The sequence below is a fragment of the Thalassophryne amazonica genome, chromosome 16, assembly GCF_902500255.1.
Source record: "Thalassophryne amazonica chromosome 16, fThaAma1.1, whole genome shotgun sequence".
NCBI lineage: Eukaryota > Metazoa > Chordata > Actinopteri > Batrachoidiformes > Batrachoididae > Thalassophryne > Thalassophryne amazonica.
The window spans coordinates 17899092-17919861 of NC_047118.1; the positions used below are offsets into that span (position 1 = coordinate 17899092).

The following is a 20770-nucleotide window of genomic DNA, read 5'->3' on the forward strand; positions in this document are numbered from 1 at the left end:
GGCCACCACCCTCCAACGTCCACTGGAGGAGTTTTTCCAATATTGAATGGAAACAAACTTGCTGTAGTTACAAAATGCGTTTGCGTTTCAGATAGGAGTCGGCATAATGGCCCCCAAGACCTTGGGAATGCTGGCCCACATAGCCCCCTTCAGGGCTCGGCTCTGGAGACGGGATCAAGTGAGAGAACATGCGCTTCTGGCAACTGACGGGAGTCTAAAAACAGAAAGAAGTAAAATAAATAAATAAAATGGAGGAATTTGTTCTATATGCATAAAAAGGTCTATAAGTGTCCATTTACCTTCACAGCACTCTCTAGACCTGAAGGGTACCCAGTGGAATGACTCACTGGTGGCATTCCCACAGCCTGGAGGAGGGACAAAAAAAAAAAAACAAAAAAAAAACACTATTCAAGTTGGAGTTTTTGTAGGTTTGTCTCAATCTGTACCCTTCCCAAGTGAAACTTTTCAAATCTTGGCTTGGGAGCCTTAATGTACAACGAGTTTAGCTATTACCAGTCTGTTGTAGTACTGTAATTTAATTTAATTAGCTTATAATGCGCCAAATCACAGCAAAAGACGTCTCAAGGCGCCTTACATAAAACAAGTCAACATAAAATTGAGTAAATAATTAAAAATGAATAAAAAATTCAAATACATAAATAAAAACAGAAGTAAAAGAATAAAACAAATAAAAACTATCCATAAGAAAGAATAAACATAGGTTTTGAGTCTTGACTCAAACCAGGCACCTAAGTGGCTCAGCTAATTTTCCATTCTGTCACATCACAAAAATGGCAGTTTGTCCATTCTCGCAAAAAAATTACAAAATTTCAAAGAGATGGACTAAAGAAGGGATTCGATTGATAATCTTCATATTGTAGAATACACATACAGATATATTCATCAGGATGGGGTTTCTCTTTCAAAGAAAGTGAAATCTTGCATGGTGCAGTAAAGTGTATAATTAGTCTAGTATTATATTAATAGTGCTTAGTTCAGTAGCTAAAACAATATGTATACATGTATCTGTTCATTTCATCAGAGGCATTAATAGGGCAAGGGAATTGTTATAACAATTTTAGGCAAACTGATCATGAGTCACTGCAGTTTAAAAATAGATCTGAAAGATTAACTGCTCATTGTTTTAAATGTGGCTGAAAATGTAATCAGCTGCTGCACATAAAGAAATTGGAGTCACCTGTCTCTTGCCAGTTGATATAGTGTATCAGTGAGGAGTGCATGCATTGCTTTGTTTGGAGTAATTCATTACAGTTCATGCAGTTCTTGTGCATAAATATATTTTACTTGGAGAATAAATTCTGAAATATCAAAAGTATCTGTTTACTCTCAGAGTACAGCTCTTCAAAACTTTGTAACAAAATTGCTTTGATGGCTGAATTGCTAATTTTATGATGTCATGAAAGAAAAAAATAAGTTCAGTAATCCATCTTTCAAAGTTGATCCATTATTTTGGGGTGCCAAATACTGTAAATACCAAATTTGAACTTTATGCTTCCATTCAGAGCTGATATACTGCTTTTTGAATATGCAAATACAGGTTCAAAATTGGTTCATGCCATGTTACTGAACCCTACTTCGCAAATTTTTCTCACTATGAAGGGATTTGACCAAGATTAAAAAAAAAAAAAAAAAACACAACTGACAGTCAGTGTGTATTATATATATATGGTCAAATCATAAAGAGACTGGAGGCTTATTTTTGACATTCTACGATCATGTTCGATTTTCAAGAGTCAATAATTCAAAAACCCTTCAAGTTATGACCACAATGTTTTATGCACATATAACTAGTACCCTAGATATGTGTATTCTACAGTATGAAGATTATCCATTGAATCCCTTCTTTAGTACTGCTCTTTGAAATTATATTTTTTGCGAGAATGGACAAACTGCCATTTTTGTAATGCGACAGAATGAAAAATTAGCTCTGTAACCCATTTTTCCCCACACTGAAACCAAGCCCACTAACCACCACCTCCTTAATGAAATATACAGTAAGTTACTGAAAACTTGGATGCCTGCAGTCAATTGGGACAACTTGTACTACAGGACTAGACCAATTGTAAATTTCGATCGTACCTACAGCAACAACAAAACTTAAAATAACAAAACTGGTTAATGTGAGAGTTCCCTTACAAAAAAAAAAAAAAAAAAATTGCTCTACTCAGTATTTGGAAGTCAAATCTGTATCCATCAATGGTGGATCTCAATCACAAGTGTTTTCACCGTTAAACACATCAAAGTGGTGAATGATCTTCTGCCTGCAATTGATTCGGACACCACTATGGTTCTTGTGCTGTTAGATCTCAGTGCTGCTGCATTTGATACTGTGGATCATCATATTTGACTTGATAGGCTGAAAATAATTTTGGGATTACTGGGAGTGCCCTTGCATGGTTGACGTCATACTTGACCAGTCATTCTCACTGTGTTTTGTACAGTAACACTACCTCTAACCTTAGTGACAAGAAATTTGGGGTTCCACAGGGGTCCATCTTAGGCCCCCTGCTTTTCTCCTGTTATACAGCACCCCTTGGGCACATATTGCGGCACTTTGGAATTACCTTTCACTGCTATGCTGATGATACTCAGTTATACATGCCGATAAACGCTGGTAATCACATCCACATAAAATCCTTAGAAGATTGCCTTGCATCAGTGAAAAGTTGGATGTCTAGAAACGTCCTACTTTTAAACTCTGATAAGACTGAAATGATGGTTCTTGGTCCAGTGAGACATCGGCATCAATTTGACCAGTTAACGCTTAGCTTAGTCTCATGTGTCATACATCACATTGACAAAGTGAGGAACCTTGGGGTAATTTTTGACCCTACATTGTCCTTTGACCTCCACATTAGAAATATTACGAGGACTGCTTTCGTCCACCTGCGATATATAGCGAAGATTCGTCACATCCTGTCTATGGCTGATGATGAGACCCTGATCCATGAGTTTATCTCTTCTAAATTGAACTATTGCAATGTTCTATTTTCTGATTTACCGCAGTCCAGCATTAGGGCTCTCCAATTGGTTCAAAATGCTGCAGCCAGACTTTTGACACGAAGCAGAAAGTTCAACCACATACACCCATTTTGGTATCCCGTCACTGGTTTCCTGTCCCAGTGAGATCAGATTTTAAGGTTCTGCTACTAACCTATAAAACTGTTCACGGACTGGCACCTCCCTACCTAGCTGACCTAATTAAACCTTACATAGCAGCTCAAGCTTTGCGTTCTCAGGGTGCAGGACTACTTTGTGTCCCTAGGGTGAATAAGATGTCTGCAGATCATAGAGCTTTCTCTTATCGTGCCCCTGTTCTGTGGAATGATCTCCCTGCGTCAATAAAACAGTCAGATTCTGTGGAGACTTTCAAGTCCAGACTTAAGATACACTTTTTTTCCCTTTTGTATGGCTAGCATACTGGCATAGTATAGTTCTATGCTTAATTATTTTATTATCAGGAAAATGAGTGTGCTGCGGCCTCAACTTTACCTAAATTCTGTGTCTTTTAGTGAAGCTTAGGGCTAGTGGCCGGCAATCACCTTAGTATCTCCTGTTTTTCTTGTTTAATGCTGACAAATTATACATTTCTTGTCTTTCTGATGCCTGATTCAGTTTTTTTCCTCTCTGTTTAAGGTGCAGCTTGAGCCAGAGATGGGTGTGGTATTTGTGCTGGAGACCCTCTTTTCCACCAACTGCATTTCCTGTATATAAAACTTTCCTTTTTGCTAAAGCTTATAGTTATGGCTGGATCAGGTGACCCTGAACCATCCCTTAGTTATGCTGCTATAGACTTAGACTGCTGCAGGGTTCCCATGATGCACTGAGTGTTTCTTTCTCTTTTTGCTCTGTATGCACCACTCTGCATTTAATCATTAGTGATTGATCTCTGCTCCCCTCCACAGCATGTCTTTTTCCTGGTTCTCTCCCTCAGCCCCAACCAGTCCCAGCAGAAGACTGCCCCTCCCTGAGCCTGGTTCTGCTGGAGGTTTCTTCCTGTTAAAAGGGAGTTTTTCCTTCCCACTGTCGCCAAGTGCTTGCTCACAGGGGGTCGTTTAGACCGTTGGGGTTTTCCGTGATTATTGTATGGCCTTGCCTTGCAATGTGGGGCGCCTTGGGGCAGCTGTTTGTTGTGATTTGGCGCTATATAAATAAAATTGATTTGATTTTGATTTGAATTGTTTTGTAATTCATGTGTCTGTAGCACGGCTCAAGCAGAGGGTCACCCCTTTGAGTCTGGTCTGCTTGACGTTTCTTCCTCAGATGGAGTTTTTCCTTACCACTGGTGCTCTGGGGGTTAGTAAGGTTTGACCATACTTGTGTGAAGCGCCTTGAGGCAACTTTGATGTGATCTAGTGCTATATAAATGAAAATAAATTGAAAAAAAATTTAAACTGATTAATAAATTGAATAGTTTTGACTGTGTTGAATGCTTGGGCTCCAAAGTAAAGGTCAAACAAGGTTGATGTATGACATATGTTACCCCATAACATGCAAGGTTGGGTAGGATTACATGTATGTACATACATTTGGATTACTTGTAATCTGATTACATTTCAAAGTAATCCTACCCAACCTTGGTAACATAACGAAGCATGACATGGTGCAAACTATTCCTTTTTAAATGCTGTTAAAAAAATAAAAAATAAATAAAAGACAGACAGGCTGATCGAGTTGCTTGTGAAGCCTTGTGGCCAATCACAGGCTTCCGCTGAGGTCACTGTTGCTTATTAATGTAAAAATATGAACTCCTTGGAAGCAGCAAAACTTCGAGACTCACCCTGTTGAGGTTGGTGGTATGGAAGCTACCCGTCTTGCTGGTATCGGGCCCTGAGCTGAAGTATGAGGACATTGGTGGGCTGTGAGTATAACCGTAGTGAGAAAACCGCTCACTGTATTGAGGCTGGTGAGAGAACTGTAGATTGAATACTTTATTAACATAAGAACAAGATCCTCACCGACATTTAGCTTATGCCATCATGTGAATATCAATTAGAAAACCACTACCTGCTGTCCAAATCCTGACACCACTCCAGTGTCATGGTTCTGTTCATACGCATGGGCTTGGAGATCCTGATAAGGAACAGTAGAGGGGGCATCACACAAGCTCAAGATGGTAAATTACAAGGGAAACAAGGTACCAGTAGATTCTCACAAATCCAACAAGACCAAGCATTCATGATATGCACACTCTTAAGGCTATGAAATTGGGCTGTTAGTAAAAAAAAAAAAAAAGTAGAAAAGGGGGTGTTCACAATAATAGTAGCATCTGCTGTTGACGCTACAAACTCAAAACTATTATGTTCAAACTGCTTTTTTAGCAATCCTGTGAATCACTAAACTAGTATTTAGTTGTATAACCACAGTTTTTCATGATTTCTTCACATCTGCGAGGCATTAATTTTGTTGGTTTGGAACCAAGATTTTGCTCGTTTAGTGTGCTTGGGGTCATTGTCTTGTTGAAACACCCATTTCAAGGGCATGCCCTCTTCAGCATAAGGCAACATGACCTCCAAGTATTTTGACACATCCAAACTGATCCATGATACCTGGTATGCGATATATAGGCCCAACACCATAGTAGGAGAAACATGCCCATATCATGATGCTTGCACCACCATGCTTCACTGTCTTCACTGTGAACTGTGGCTTGAATTCAGAGTTTGAGGGTCGTCTCACAAACTGTCTGCGGCCCTTGGACCCAAAAAGAACAATTTTACTCTCAGTCCACAAAATATTCCTCCATTTCTCTTTAGGCCAGTTGATGTGTTCTTTGGCAAATTGTAACCTCTTCTGCACGTCTTATTTAACAGAGGGACTTTGCGGGGGATTCTTGCAAATAATTTAGCTTCAGACAGGCGTCTTCTAACTGTCACAGCACTTACAGGTAACTCCAGACTGTCTTTGATCATCCTGGAGCTGATCAACGGGTGAGCCTTTGACATTCTGGTTATTCTTCTATCCATTTTGATGGTTGTTTTCCGTTTTCTTCCATGTGTCTCTGGTTTTTTTTTTGTCCATTTTAAAGCATTGGAGATCACTGTAGATGAACAGCCTATAATTTTTTGCACCTGTGTATAAGTTTTCCCCTCTCCAATTAACTTTTTAATCAAACTACGCTGTTCTTCTGAAGAATGTCTTGAACGTCCCATTTTCCTCAGGCTTTCAAAGAGAAAAGCATGTTCAACAGGTGCTGGCTTCATCCTTAAATAGGAGATGCCTGATTCACACTTGTTTGTGCCACAAAATTGATGAACTCACTGACTGAATGCCACACTATTATTATGAACACCCCCTTTTCTACATTTTTTTTTTTACTAACAGCCCAATTTCATAGCCTTAACAGTGTGCATATCATGAATGCTTGGTCTTGTTGGATTTGTGAGAATCTACTGAATCTACTGGTACCTTGTTTCCCATGTAACAATAAGAAATATACTCAAAACTTGGATTACTCTTTTTAGTCACATAGCACTACTATTATTCTGAACACTACTGTATATGAAATAAACTGGAAATGTGTCCACATCTTTGACACCATGACAACAGCACCCACTAATGTCAGGTTGGGGAGCCTGTGCTGATGCATCTATCACACTGACTGGAAGGCAAAAGATCTATCCACACCTCTCAAACGCAACCATTTTCCAAAGCCAAGTGGAATGTGGTCATTCCACCAGCCGCTGCGGTCTTCAACACTGAAGCACCCGACATTTGTGCCGGATCATGGACAGAGACACATGGACAAAATGTCCAAGCAGACGTTTGCTCTTTATGCAAGTGCTCGTCCCCATCCGAGTATTCCGGAATAACTCCTCGCTTGGTACAGCCATTCAAGGAAATTTTATTGTCATATGCACAGAACAGAAGAACTTTCCTGCACAATGAAATGTGGCTACTGCATTTAACCCATCCTATTTGCCAGTAGGAGCAGAGGTCGCCATTAGGCGCCCAGGGACCAGCTCCAGATGTACATCCCTGCCTTGGTCAACAGCAGGGCTGAGCAAACCAACACCGACCCATAACAAACAACACACAACACATAGGCCGGCCCGGTACATAAAACATATATATGAAAGCAAAACACGAGGGAAAAGGAGAAGAAAAAAAAAACCCTCATAGCCGCTGCATTACACAGCGGCAATGAGGGAAAAAAAAAAATCCCATCAGCACAAAAAACAATAATCACAGAGACAAAACAAGGACACAGGACGACACAGAGATTTGAAAAGACCAGTTTATCAAAACACTCCGGAAGGCAGCCAGTTCGGCGCCGTCAACGGCCTTGTCTGACAGGCTGGGGGGGGAAGGGAACAGCCCTGCGCAGGCTGAGAAAGTCCTGGACAGTTCACAGTTCACGTCAGAGCTGGAGAAGCTGAGGGGAGGGGGGAAGACCAGGGAGCGAGGCTTAGGTGTTGATCTTCTGAGGAGGTTTCTTATCACAGCGACCTTGAAGTGCAGCTGTATTTGGGGAAGCCAAATGAATAGCCAGATTAACAGACGCCTGAAAGATTCCACAGTTCTGAGAACAGAGTGGCTCTCAATGCATCTGAAATGTAGAATGTGGTCTTCACAGACGGTCATAGCGGGTTTCCAGGGCTGCAATCTTCCTCGAGATATCATCCAACGCGCGGTTAACCCCCGCCGACTGCGCAGCCACTGCCTTCCCAATAGAATCAATCATATAGGGCAGCTTGGAACGACCAATCAAAGCTGCTTCCACTTTCTTGATTTTCCGGTAAACCAGCAGAGTGCCCGCACCACACATCAGAAAGCCGGTCACCATCAAGCCGAATATGTACACATCTTCAACATCCTCCACAGAAAGCATGTAAAGGCACATGACCTGCCATCTCCTCCACGAGTCCATCACGTAACCCATCACATGCGTCCCAGCAGGACAGGTCGGGTCCTCCGCTCCCGAAGGTCTTGTAGAAAAAATAGTGTCAATTGCGTTCAGAGACCACTTTAACAGATCCATTTGTCATTTCCAGAAGAGCAAAGCTGCAGCCTCACAGACAACACGCCACAAAAGCAGGAAAGATAAGGAGGGAGGGAGAAGAGAAACTCAGGAATCCCCCAAAGAGACGTAGTACCGAAGACATGTAGATCTAACTGTAGCTAATTGGTTTGTATCCAAGTGTCAAACACACAGTAAGCACAAGAGTTTATTGGCACATACAACGATACATTGCCAAACATCTCTATCCAGTGACTTCAGTCTTCCCAGGCACCTCCTGTTCTCAAAGACAGGGAGCATGCAAGTCACTTCAACAGCACAAGAATATGTCTACAAGTTCAACACTGCTTCGAGTCACACCACATGGCCAAAATGTCAACATTTCCTTACATTACAAGCAATACTCCTCATCCAAGTCAACCCAAGTAATGCTGCAATAATTAAAACGTGGTGTCACCAGTTACCTGGTTTAGAGGAAATTCTGGACTGTAGGACTCCTGGTAGCACATGTTGTAATTTGACCGCGGGACCTGATGTGCGTGTTGGATAGAGCCATTACTCAGTGTGGGCCTCTTCCGGTAAGGGTGGGGTCTACAGTTTGCTCCTGGAATGGAGCAGGCAGACAGGCAAGACGCGTGTTACATTTGCTGCAAAACTAGATGGACTTAGCACATTCACACACACAAAATGCATCAATTTAAAAAGCCTACAACTACACTGCGGAGTGCCTCACCTGATGGGAAAACACTGTTGCCATTGAGAAGAGGACTCATGTCTTTAAGAGGATCTCCAAAAAGCGAGACCTGAAATTGGGTGAGCAGTGACATTTTTGTTAGGTTGGGGGGGTTTAAACTGTACACAGGAAGATTACTTCTGACTAGCCTCACCCCTTGTGATTTGAGGCCATCTGCCCCCATCATGCCACCCATCAATGGCAGAGAGATGCCCTGCAGGGTGGGAGAGGAATTTCGGGGGAAAGTGCACACTGGTGTGGGAGACTCCTGCTCTCTACTCAGACCTCTGCCAAGTGGCTTCAGTGGAGGTAGGGGATCTGTCTGAGGACCAAGACCTGGGACAACACCTAGTGGAAAGAGTCAGAAGGCACAGGTGCCAAATATGAAGTTTTCAGGTCCAACCTCTCCTTTATTTATAGCACATTTCTCCTGCATAGTCACTGACACTGTGGCCGTTTAGAACACTTCCTTAATGCATCAATCACCACAACACAGAATAGATGAAACCCTGCTGTAATCACTAACATACTGAATTGTGACATAACCACAACAAATTAGCCAAATGTATAAATAACAGAGAAATACAGATGTTTGGCTACAGGAGAAAAGCAAAACATGCAGTTCATGGCTGTAAGAGCTGCGTCTGCAGTCAGCAGATGTCAAACCTTGGGGCAGGTCTCTGAGCAGATGGCCTCCCTGTGGGACAGGCAGAGCAGCCAGAGGGTTCTCCCTAATGAGCCCTGCCTGGTGGCCAAAGGAGAGAGCAGATTTCAGTGACACATGGCTTGGATTCCACGCCGGAAAAAAAAAAAAAAAAAAAAAAACCTCAGACTGACTACAGCAAAGATTTTCTTGTAACATATGAAATTTGTTTAACAAATAGTGCTTTGCATTTTCAGAAAAATGAAGTCCATTTACCACACCACTCAATGTGCAACCCACACACAAAAGCAAGAGCTTACTTTGTGCCTGTCAATCACAAAGACTGGTGTTCATCTACCTTCACAACATCTCTCACACACACAACAAACAGTCATCACTCACACAAGGCACGAGAGGAGTTTCTTTATTGTGTAGCACCTGAGCCCACAGAAGATGATTTCCCAGAAAGGCTTGCTAATGGCAAAAAGGGAGCAAGAGCGGGGTAGGAAAGGATGAGTCAGACGCCGAGCAGCTGAGATGAAGAGGGCAGGTAAAAAAAAAAAAGAAAAAAAAAAAAAAGGAGGCAGCAGTACCTGCTGGGCTTGCTGCTGGTTCTGAAGGAGTAGCTGGAGCAAGGTGGCAGAGAGGGCCGGGTTGGTAAGCAGTGGCATTGTTGGGGCTGCTCCAAGAAGACCTGCAAACAACAAATGATCAAAGATCCACAACACTGCCATTATTAATCACATATCTATAACCATGAACGATTCCCAACCTTGTCTGGGTCCTTGTGACAGCGGGCTGAGCAGCATCTTGACGGTGGCCGGGTTACTGAGGCCTGTTAAAATCTGTATGGCTGTGGGATCAGGGAGGAGACCTTTCCCTCGATTGACAGCCTTGGATAGAGGAACCACAATTTAAGACTTGGGGGTAAGACCACAGCTTAAATGAATAGCACATATATTGGATTTAGGCATGTGCCATCTCTAAATTTAGCATGTGGAGAGAATATCTTCCAGTACCATGGTCTGGGCAGCAATGAGAGCAGCCAACATGCTTCTTCCAGGGGGTCCAGGGGCACAAAAAGACACCCTGATGTGTGCGCAACCCAGTAGCCTGCCATCACTGAGTCGCTGTGCCTCCTCGGCCATCTCTGCTGTGGCAAACTCCAACACAGCAAACCGTCGAAAACTTCCATCCTGCCCTTGAGCCAACTGGAAAGAGGGAACACAGACCAACTCTAATCTCCAAGAGCTAAATTTGTTTTCAGATCAAATTTGCATGGCAGCCATATTTTAGGGCAAATTTTTTTGCTTTGATCATGAAAACAGCAAGAGACCAACTCGCTGAACTCTATTCACAAATGAGGCGATACAGATTTCTTTCCCACAAAAGTTAGCACTATTCTACTTTACAACTAACATAATCAAACCTAGTGTCCCATTAAATGTTGGTGGGACACTAATCTCCAAACCTCCACATTTTTCCTCAAGGACCTGAAGTCATCACACCCCCTCCAAAAAAAAAAAAAAAAAACTACAAAACAGGAACAGGCATAAAAGTCTTTCTGTGCTTGTCATACTCAAAGGACAGCCCTCTCTCCCTTTCCAGAAAAAGCTGCTGAATGACATCACCTGGGGGAGTCATGGGGTAAAAGTGTACAGAAACACAGATTAAACAAAACCCACATTCATCAAAAATACATTTACATCTAACTCATGACAGTGCAAATGGCATTCATGAAGCACTCAGTTTATGATGGTGTGGTGTTCAGCAACATTAGCTGTACAAAAATCCAAAAGGTAGGAAGTGACGCAAAAGTTTGGGCTTGTTTACACTGCCAGTTCAAACCGGAGTTATTGCAAAAAAAAAGCGAAACAAAGATATTTTTGACACCCCCCCCCCCCCCTGCCGACTTGGTTCTCAGGACAATACAGCAAGGGACCAGGGGCCTCATTTACTAAGACGTGTGTGAAATTCCTACTAAAACCTTGTTTATGCTCAAAGCTGAAAAGTTACGTATGCGCCCCCCACCCCCCAAAAAAATAAAATCAGATTTTATCAAAACGTGCATAAGCAGGATTTGAGGCAGTCTTTGTAAATCCCAATCAACGTGAAAATCACACAGTTCCATCCTGTCTCATTCAATGACCCCACTTTGAATATGTAATTCATATAATCAAAGAAGAAAGAAACTTCAATGGACTGAAGTTGAGGTTTTACTCTCAAAAAACATTTTTCCAGTCAGCATTACAAAACCTAAAAATATGGAGTCATAACGCATGACCAAGGTGTGAGGTGAGGTCAGGAAATCACACCAACAAAGGATTGCAATAAACATTAACAAGTTTGTACTTATTTACAAAACTTTTGCAGACTAAGTACATTTGCCTTAGCCACCCACAGTTTTTAATTTTGTGTTTGAAGACAATTGGGCCAATATATGCCTCCTCATTTGAAAGAACAACGCTTTGGCTCGTTTTCACACACACACACACACACTGCAACAGCCAGTAGCACCCACTCTAATCAACACCACATGCAGAGTCGAACCCTTCTGTCCAGACTGGCCCCTCCAGTGTCTCCGGCCCACCAGACAGGTCGGGTTCTGACATACTTTGTGTTTGATTCGCAAGAGCAAATTGTTCAAGCCATCGGAGAGCTCAACGAACACTTTAAAAAAAAAAATCAATGACAGTCACTGATGTCAGTCAGTAATTAAAAGAACATGTTAAGAAATTAATCTTGTGTCATTTATCTATTACTTAATGCCATGTTTGAATGGTATTTTGATGGGGCCACACATTGACCGGTCCCCTGGTTCTGGATCCGTGCCTGTGTGTAATATTGGCCAGCATCCTGCATGCCCACACAATGTTGGAAACCTTTTCAGGGTGACACAGCTTTTATATTCTCATTTACATACATACTGAGGATAGATTTCCATAAACCCAAGGTGCAAATAATCTGTAAATTATTTGAAATTGTCCGATTTTAGACAGTAATGGCTTTCGCGTGTATAGTCTGGTCTGCTTGAGGTTTCTTCCTCAGAGGGAGTTTTTCCTTACCACTGCTGCTCTGGGAGTTAGTAAGGTTAGACCTTGTGTGAAACGTCTTGAGGCAAGTGATTTGGTGCTATATAAATGAAAATAAAGACAGCAATGGCCAATTCCCAAAACATGCAATTTCAATGCATCGCCTCCAAGTGTCACCAAATGACAAAAACACAGCTGAAATGAAAATGACGTGGGGGAACATACACTCTCACATTCAGTTCACTTTTTCTAAATCCGAACGTGAAAGACTACCTACGCAATGTTTTTGTACATACGCAGTCTTAGTAAATGAGGCCCCAGATCTGAGCTGTGTGTCCACATTGAATGCTATGGTAACAGGTTACAGGCAGGAGGGGGAAAAAAAAAAACAAACAAACATGGACGACAGCGATAGCTAAGAGGCACTTCATTTCCTCATCCGTCCACTGTTTATTATTCTCCTTCAGGTCCCATTGTTGGACTTTTTTCCACCACTTATTCTAATTCCACAGGTAAGGCACCCAAATCAACTTCCATCTCTCTAGAACTACATCACTGTTGTTCATGTCATGATGCAAGTGATGCAGAAGACACTTTGAAATCCTATATGAGGGCCCGAGATGATCATATTGAAACCGATTTGCAAAAATGTTAAATGATTAATAATGTGAATGTGTGTGGGGGGAAGATGACCTGGCAGAAGACTGGTGCAGGGGTGTCAGCCAGCGCACTGCAGAGGTCTTGGGCAGTCACTAGGCTTGGAGGTAGTTGGTCAACGCAGAGGCATTTGGAATGCAGCAAAGGATACGTGAGAGAACCCGCCTCAGTCCAGTGCACGTACAGCATGCGGGACCCAAGCTGCTTACCGAGGAGCTCTGACTTGGCTCGGGCCGCCGAGTCCTTCTTCATGTATTCCACAAAACCATAGCCCTTGGAATGACCAGTTGTGGCACTATACACCAAAAAGCAGCGTTCCAGGTTGCCAAACGGCCTCACCAACTCTTCAAACTGCTGGTGCGTGAAAGTGATAGGCAGGTTGGCAATACACAACAGTGAGTCAGTCGGCTGCAGCCACACAGAGATCTCCCGGTCCCGTAAAACATGCTGGTGGAACTCTTTGATGGCACACTGTGCCTGCTCCCCATTGAGTAGAGTCACAAAGGCTGAGGGTGATTGAGGACAGAGAGAATAGGCACAATTAGCCGTGAAGAGAGAGTGTGATGACATTTGCTCGGTAAGCATAATGAGCAACATCCATTTTTAAGCACAGCAGGTCTCAGAGAATAAGCCCTTGTGCCAAAAACAGTTCTCCTTTAGCATGATAATAAATAAATATACAGTTAAGTACCTAGATACAGCTTTGATGTCACAGCAGCCTTTTATCATGCAGAAACCACACCATTTGTAGCCATAATTCAGAGGCTTTTCATCTCACTGAACTGCTGCTGATAACCAGAAAGTCAAATCGCCGTGGTTCATAATTTCCTTTGGTGCATCAAAGTTAAATTGCAGCCAGGGTTAGAATTCTAACAAAAACTTTGTATTGTAGGTCCACATAATGTACTTTGAGCCATGCTGAAGAAAAATTTTAACCAACATTTTCAGAGCCCGAGGAAAAAGGGCAGGAAAGAGCAAAATGCCACCCATTCACATGTCATGGTTTTAGTGTTAGCAGGCTAATTGGGGATAAGCTAAGGTAGCCCAAGCACTGGAGATGGCTTATGTATGTTCATCTCCCAACATTATGCTGCTGCTAGCCCGAGTGCCCTGTTACAGATGCTGCCACAGATGTGATTAAGATTATTTGCTGTCAAGCACACAGGAGGAAAACCTGTCATCAGTAACTGCTCGAGGAGCCGCTGGCCATCCTCAAAAAGGTAATAGGAGGGGAAATTCATTGTTTAAAAAAAAGTGTACATATTTCTTCTTTAAACTCATTCTAGATTTATACACAACTAACAAATCTGGAAAGTCTCATCTAATTCCATAGTTTACTTAAGCCTGTCTTGAAAGAACCACACAAACACTCATTTCCCAACCTACCCACAGGGGTCAGAATCTTGACTGAATGTGAATTTGGTTTGTGGGTTAAATAAACAGCTTATTTCTATGAATTGTAAATAACAGCCCCCTGACTTGAATTCACAGCCGAGCTTGTACAGTTTACCAGCCGATTATCTGCAGCCACTACAAAGAGCATACTTAACACGCAAGTGCCAAGCTGTGTTTTACAGTTTGTTTGATAATGACTCTTCTGCATCGCAAACAAGCTTTGAATTTTTAACGGTAATCTGATCTTTCATGCACTCAGACCCATTAGCGTAGGACTAAAAAGCCACATTTGTCAGAAAGGCAAGTGTGTTAAGGCAATATGTGGAAGGTTTGTGAAGAGAGGCAGGATAAATCAAGTCTCTTTACTGAAGGTGTAAATGGACTTTAATCCTTCAGGAGCTTATTTTGTTCATTTTTAATAATCTCACATGAAGACATCTCACTCCTAATATGAGCATACAGTCCTCCAATGTGACGCACATTAATTCTCTAAGACAATGATGTAGCTATGGAGCTGTCTAGACGTCAGACAAATTACCAGTACTTATTCATGTTTTGAAAAGGTCACCATATCCAAGTAGTCCATCATAAGCTCTAGTAAATCAATTGACCAAATACAGGGGCAATTAAAGGACATCCCTTTGCCATTGGCTCCTTCGGCCAGACAGCACAAAACCCTAGTGTTTCAATTTGAAACGCTACCCTTAGCCATCTAACTAATCCATTATAACTGGATACACAATATTCTCCAGATCCACACATAAGCATCAAAATTCTGCATACAGGTTTTTAAAAACTCTGTACATTAAAGTAAAACTTAAAGTTAACAAATGAGGTGGCAGTGGGGAATCTGAGTTACATCCCAAGTGTGGAACAACAATCACACATTTGCCTGTGCATTCAGCGACTGCATGATTTTGCACTTTTACATGCTCTTCATTGCAACGTGGCTGCTAATGAAGTGGCCGATCAGGCATCAGTCTGCTCCTCAATCAGTACATGCCCTCACTGGTGCGTCACCTCTGACACAGACAGTAGAATGTGTGTCAAGATACTGCAATCACTGCTGATTTGCAAGCGTTGTGTGTGTAAAGAATCCACTCCCAGTTTCTCCACACTCCCACAGGCAGAAGGCAGCACAAATGCTGGCCCGTCTGTGCTTGAATATTGTACTCAGAACATTGATAAGATGATGAAATTGCAAGGAAAAGCTCACCAGTGTGACCAAATTCTGTTAATGCACAGCATCTTCTTGCAAAGTATGAATGAGAGAACACACTGTGCATGTCTGCAATTCTATAAATGGAAAAACTTGCCAATTATCTGATGAGCAACCAAATGTCATCTTCAGACATGCAATTATTTCCTGCAATTCACAAGACAATGAACTGGCATTAAAGCAGGTTTTCCTAGCCATTCTATTGTTTTGTGACTAGCAACAACCCTTAGTACTGTTCTGTAATGAACAGTCATCAAGTTCGAACTAAAGGTGCCCTGACACTTGCACAACTTTGATCTGCACACACATCGTGACGATCCCACCCGCTGTGTTCCCAGCTGGATGCCATATGTTGTGTGCTGGACACTGCACCTATAAAATAATTATTTTGTAGAGGATTAATCATTTTCTCTTCGAGTTGGCTATTGAAAACTGCTCTAAACGCTTCTGGAATCCCAGCAGACGGCTCCAGCAGCAGCTTTTCTCTCTGGCGCGCGCTGAACAAGGTGGAGAAAGCATTTGGAGCCGTCTAAAGAGGTAATTATTTGTCACGTTGACGTTATAACTTGGTAAAACAGTTGCATTTGCATGTTCTTTCCTTCTCGTGTGCAGTTGCAAAAGTATGTTAGCGACAGAGTTAACATTTCGTTCTAATCATTCAGACAAATGATAAATGGACTGCATTTATATAGTGCTTTTCCATCTGCATCAGACACTCAAAGCTCTTTACAATTATGCCTCACATTCACCCCAATGTCAGGGTGCTGCCATACAAGGCGCTCACTACACACCGGGAGCAATAGGGAATTAAAGGCCTTGCCCAAGGGCCCTCAGTGATTTTCCAGTCAGGCGGGGACTTGAACCCATGATCTTCTGGACTCAAGCCCCACACCTTAACCACTAGACCATCACCTCCCCATCAAGCTGCTCTGTGATGCGGTGCACTGACGCAATCACTCGCACTGTTCACTTCTTTACTCGACTTGACGAGCTGTGCATGCCATCTCATGCACCATCAAACATGTAGTGTTGGCGCGCAGATCGCGCAACATTCACAGCCATTTCAAGTTTGTGGCACGACTGATGTGCGAGGGATTTTTTGAACATTTCAAAATTCTCTTTGCACACAGCAGCGCACATCTCACATTCAGTCTACACGGTTGACAGCGAGTTAGTACTGAACCAAAGTGTGAATCAAACCATGACTTCTCTGTACTGAGACACACCACGATTTTGCTTTCAGAATATATGTTTTTGTTGTGTTTAATAAACTATAATAATAAAGGTTTACAATCAAAAATAGGCAAGGAAAAAATAAAGCGAAAAATGATTTTCCACACACATTTATTCAAAACACAGCAAACTAGAATGAACAACTGTTTTGACACTTTAAAAAGGTAATTTGAGGTCTTGTGTGAAAGACTGTACAAAAAAAGAGGTTCAAACAATAAACACAAATGCAAATTCTGAACAATATATACAAAATGGTCTATGCGTTTTGTTATGGTAAACAGTGCTTTACACAGAGAAAGCAACAGAGTTATCCAGTAACATTCACATGCAAACTAGTGGAGCAATCCTGATAGTTACACACTTTGAGCACGTGAGATTGTCATCAGAGGCTCTCCGTCTGCTTTCACTTTGCGTAATGACGCAGGGCACATTTGGAGCCCAATAGTATGTACTCATTGGAGTACCCAGGGGGCTATTCAAACGGACCAACTAGTAACTACCAACTAGAGGCTTTTCACATGAGGTGACTCTGCCCTACGATTGGATTTTGGAAAACAATGTGACGGTGAACCAATTCTGATTGGACACACACATTGCGCACGTCATCACACAGCTTCTATGAGGAGTACAAAGATGGCCGTTGGCTGGCTCGAAAGTCCGCGGAGTTAAAGTTTCAGCAAAAAAAAAAAAGTAAGTTTTTATCTCATATCTTTAAAAAGTGATTTATAAATTAGTAAAGCTTGGTCTTAGCCGTCATATACGACAGCGTCAGTCCCAGAGGGTTAAACAGAACTTAAAGCACTAACATATTATACAAAGATGAACTATATTCTCTTTTGCCACCACTGTTACAATTTGTGGTACATTTCCTTTATTTTTGAGGCAAAAAAATCAATTACAGCTCATTGAATCAATTATCTTTTTATCTACAGAACTACATTAAGCAATTGATTTTGATAACTGTCCTTATGCACTGAAACTGCATATTTGTTACAGAAGGTTCCCAGTTCAAGACCATCCCTGCCCATTCACCGTGTAATGTGTTGCATCAGGAAGGGCATCCGGTGTAAAACTGTGCCAAATCAACATGCAGGTCCATCTCTGATCTGCTGTGGCAACACAGAGTGGAGAAAAAGGGAAGGAACTGAAAGGACTTACTATAGCAGTGGTCATTTCAAACTTTCAGTTTCCTCTTATCACCCAGGCAACATCTATGGCAGTACGATTGTGAAGCATTCAGAAGAAAGGATGACAAGCTGTCCCTCTCCCCAAAGTTTTACAGTGTGTAAACAATAAAACTTATTTCTTTGTTTACATTGTGTGCCATAAGCAAGTTATAGGACTTGCTCACCTCAGGATTTTATAGCATAAAACAGATGAGTGTCTACAATTTCCCCTGCCTCCTGGACAGGACACCAGTCCCATGCAGGTTACTTCCCCAGGCAAAGCTGCGACTCATTCACAGCTAAGTGGACTGACACACGTTTTGTCATGTGTCTTGACACTATAGTTTGAGTTTCCTAAACAGGATAGCTGCCAGAGCTAGTCATTACTGAGCAAGTCTAGTGCATTCCCCATCTCTGCGACTGCACATTCAATAAGCAATCAGACTAACCTGTACCCTTGTACTTGTCCACAAAGCAGTACTTCAAGTCATAGTTCCCCAACAACTCATGGACCTCCTGTGAAAGAACAATTACATTCACACAATGAAATTTGTCATTCAGACCAGCATTTTACCCTAGAATATCCCATCTCCCTCTTCAAAAGTGTGGAGATTTGGGCAATAATGAACTCATTTGTCGATAGGAGCACCTGTTGGCGGGGGGTCTGTGAACAACACACATTGTTCATTGACAAATTGTTCTCCGCTGCTTTTACTCAGTCACAAAGGGACCACGATACAATCTAGTGCTTTCTGAAACGTGTTTTTGCTCCTTTTTGTTAAAACAACTCGCCGCCCGAACTCTAACCATCAACTCCCCCCTCTGAACAACATGGTACAGTCCGCAGGCCCACCGCTGACCGTTCTCCGCGAGTCAGGCACGTTCCAAAAAAAAAAAAAAAAAAAAAAAAAAAGTTAAAAATAAAACAACTTACTAGTAAGTATTCTTGAGTATATTTATAACACACAGTAAGGATGCGGCTGCATTGTCAACAAAGTTAAATTTTAACAGTCCGGAGTTGACAGATCACACAACCCAGATTATTGAAAGTCATCTGGCCAACGGATGAAAGTTGATTCATCAAAACAAGTTAAGAACACCACAACAACGCGAGATGTAAACGTGTACAGCTATAAACACTACCGATTAAACTCGTCATTATTGTTATTTCTCCGTTTTAAACGGGGCAAGCAACAATTTAACCGGCTAGCAGGCTAACGTCACGTAGCATTTACAGAGCTAGGCTAACATTAGCCAAACGTAAGTGACGCATCAGTTATACCTGGTTTGTGACATCAGCGGGCAGGTTTTTAATGAGGATTTTTCTGCGGTTGTAAAACTCCCGTCGAGTTCTGTCCAAACGACTCTCTATCTCCTCGGGGCTCAGCGGTGGCAGGTTCTCGTCGACCCTCCGCCCCGGCGCCGCGTCCTCTCCGCCGGGCTCCGTTTCAGCACGCCACCGGTCTCCGGGCATCCAGTTTACGTGCTCCGCGGCGAGGTCGTAGTTGTGAAGAAGCGGACGGGAGGCGACACCGAGCTCCGTCTCCGAGCTTTCACTGCTGGCAGCTGCGCTCCCTGACATAGCAGCAGCCATCACTGGGCTTGACGGAAGTTTCATTGGGCTGGAAGTTTTGTCCAATTTGAGCAGTTTAAACAATACACACATGTTCTCAGGGACGCGTCTCATTGGCTGAGAGGGGAATGCGTAGGGCAACGTAACAGCTGGGGGCGGGGCTTTGTGGGATCATGCGGTCAGGTGTTTGTTACGGAGCATTTTAGGACACCACGGAGGATTCCTAATAATATTTCTGTAACATCTAAGTGTAATTATTTTATCACTATTACAAAATTTTTCCCACATTTATTCAGGATAGAGTGCTCATGAAGTCAGGGGCGGCTCCAGAGATTTTTATCTTGGTGGGGCTGGGGGACAGCATAACTATGTAGTGGTGGGCCAATGTATAGCCTATACAAATACACATTTTATATTTAATTTAAACAAATCAAAGTGATGTAAATATCCCCTGTGCTGGAAACAGGACTTATAAACCCAAAATTTAGACGAGTGGGTGAGTGACAGTGAGTAGATTAGTCCATTCCAAGTAAGTTTTGTAGACATTAACACAAAATGAGTAAATATCATCAACTCCCCAAAAGCACATGAGGACAAAATGCATTGCATCTGGTGAACTTTGGATGCACCAGATCCAGTGCTGCCGTTCCCACCGTGTGCACCACGTGCTCTGCCTAGGACATGACGTGGAGGGCACACCAAAATAATGTCATGATCATCATAATTCTCTCTCTCTCTCTCTCTCTCTCTCTCTCTCTCTATATATATATACACTCAACAAAAATATAAATGCAACACTTTTGGTTTTGCTCCCATTTTGTATGAAATGAACTCAAAGATCTAAAACTTTTTCCACATACACAATATCACCATTTCCCTCAAATATTGTTCACAAACCAGTCTAAATCTGTGATAGTGAGCACTTCTCCTTTGCTGAGATAATCCATCCCACCTCACAGGTGTGCCATATCAAGATGCTGATTAGACACCATGATTAGTGCACAGGTGTGCCTTAGACTGCCCACAATAAAAGGCCACTCTGAAAGGTGCAGTTTTGTTTTATTGGGGGGGGATACCAGTCAGTATCTGGTGTGACCACCATTTGCCTCATGCAGTGCAACACATCTCCTTCGCATCA

General features: G+C 42.3%; 1 protein-coding gene and 1 long non-coding RNA gene across 3 annotated transcripts in view; one reads left to right on the forward strand and one right to left on the reverse strand.

Moving 5' to 3' along the window:
* Window positions 1-19700, reverse strand: raver1 (ribonucleoprotein, PTB-binding 1). Of its 2 annotated transcripts, XM_034189666.1 has the most exons (15): window positions 19342-19700; window positions 18509-18575; window positions 13083-13552; window positions 10377-10568; window positions 10130-10250; window positions 9951-10051; window positions 9760-9831; window positions 9381-9459; window positions 8869-9062; window positions 8715-8784; window positions 8446-8585; window positions 5029-5094; window positions 4802-4936; window positions 300-365; window positions 1-214 (listed from the first exon to the last, which is right to left on the reverse strand). In XM_034189666.1, the coding sequence occupies exons 1-15, from the start codon at window positions 19675-19677 to the stop codon at window positions 68-70; spliced, it is 2256 nt and encodes a 751-aa protein (XP_034045557.1). In that variant the 5' UTR covers window positions 19678-19700; the 3' UTR covers window positions 1-67. The 2 variants fall into 2 exon arrangements, with proteins under 2 accessions (XP_034045557.1, XP_034045558.1); XM_034189667.1 differs by lacking the exon at window positions 9760-9831 and having other exon boundaries at window positions 2-214; window positions 19342-19699.
* LOC117527357 overlaps window positions 16901-20770 on the forward strand; it is a 14998-nt gene continuing 11128 nt past the window's right edge. The window contains exons 1-2 of the long non-coding RNA XR_004565507.1: window positions 16901-16910; window positions 17672-17674. This is a non-coding gene — a long non-coding RNA (uncharacterized LOC117527357). The remainder of the gene's footprint in view (window positions 16911-17671; window positions 17675-20770) is intronic.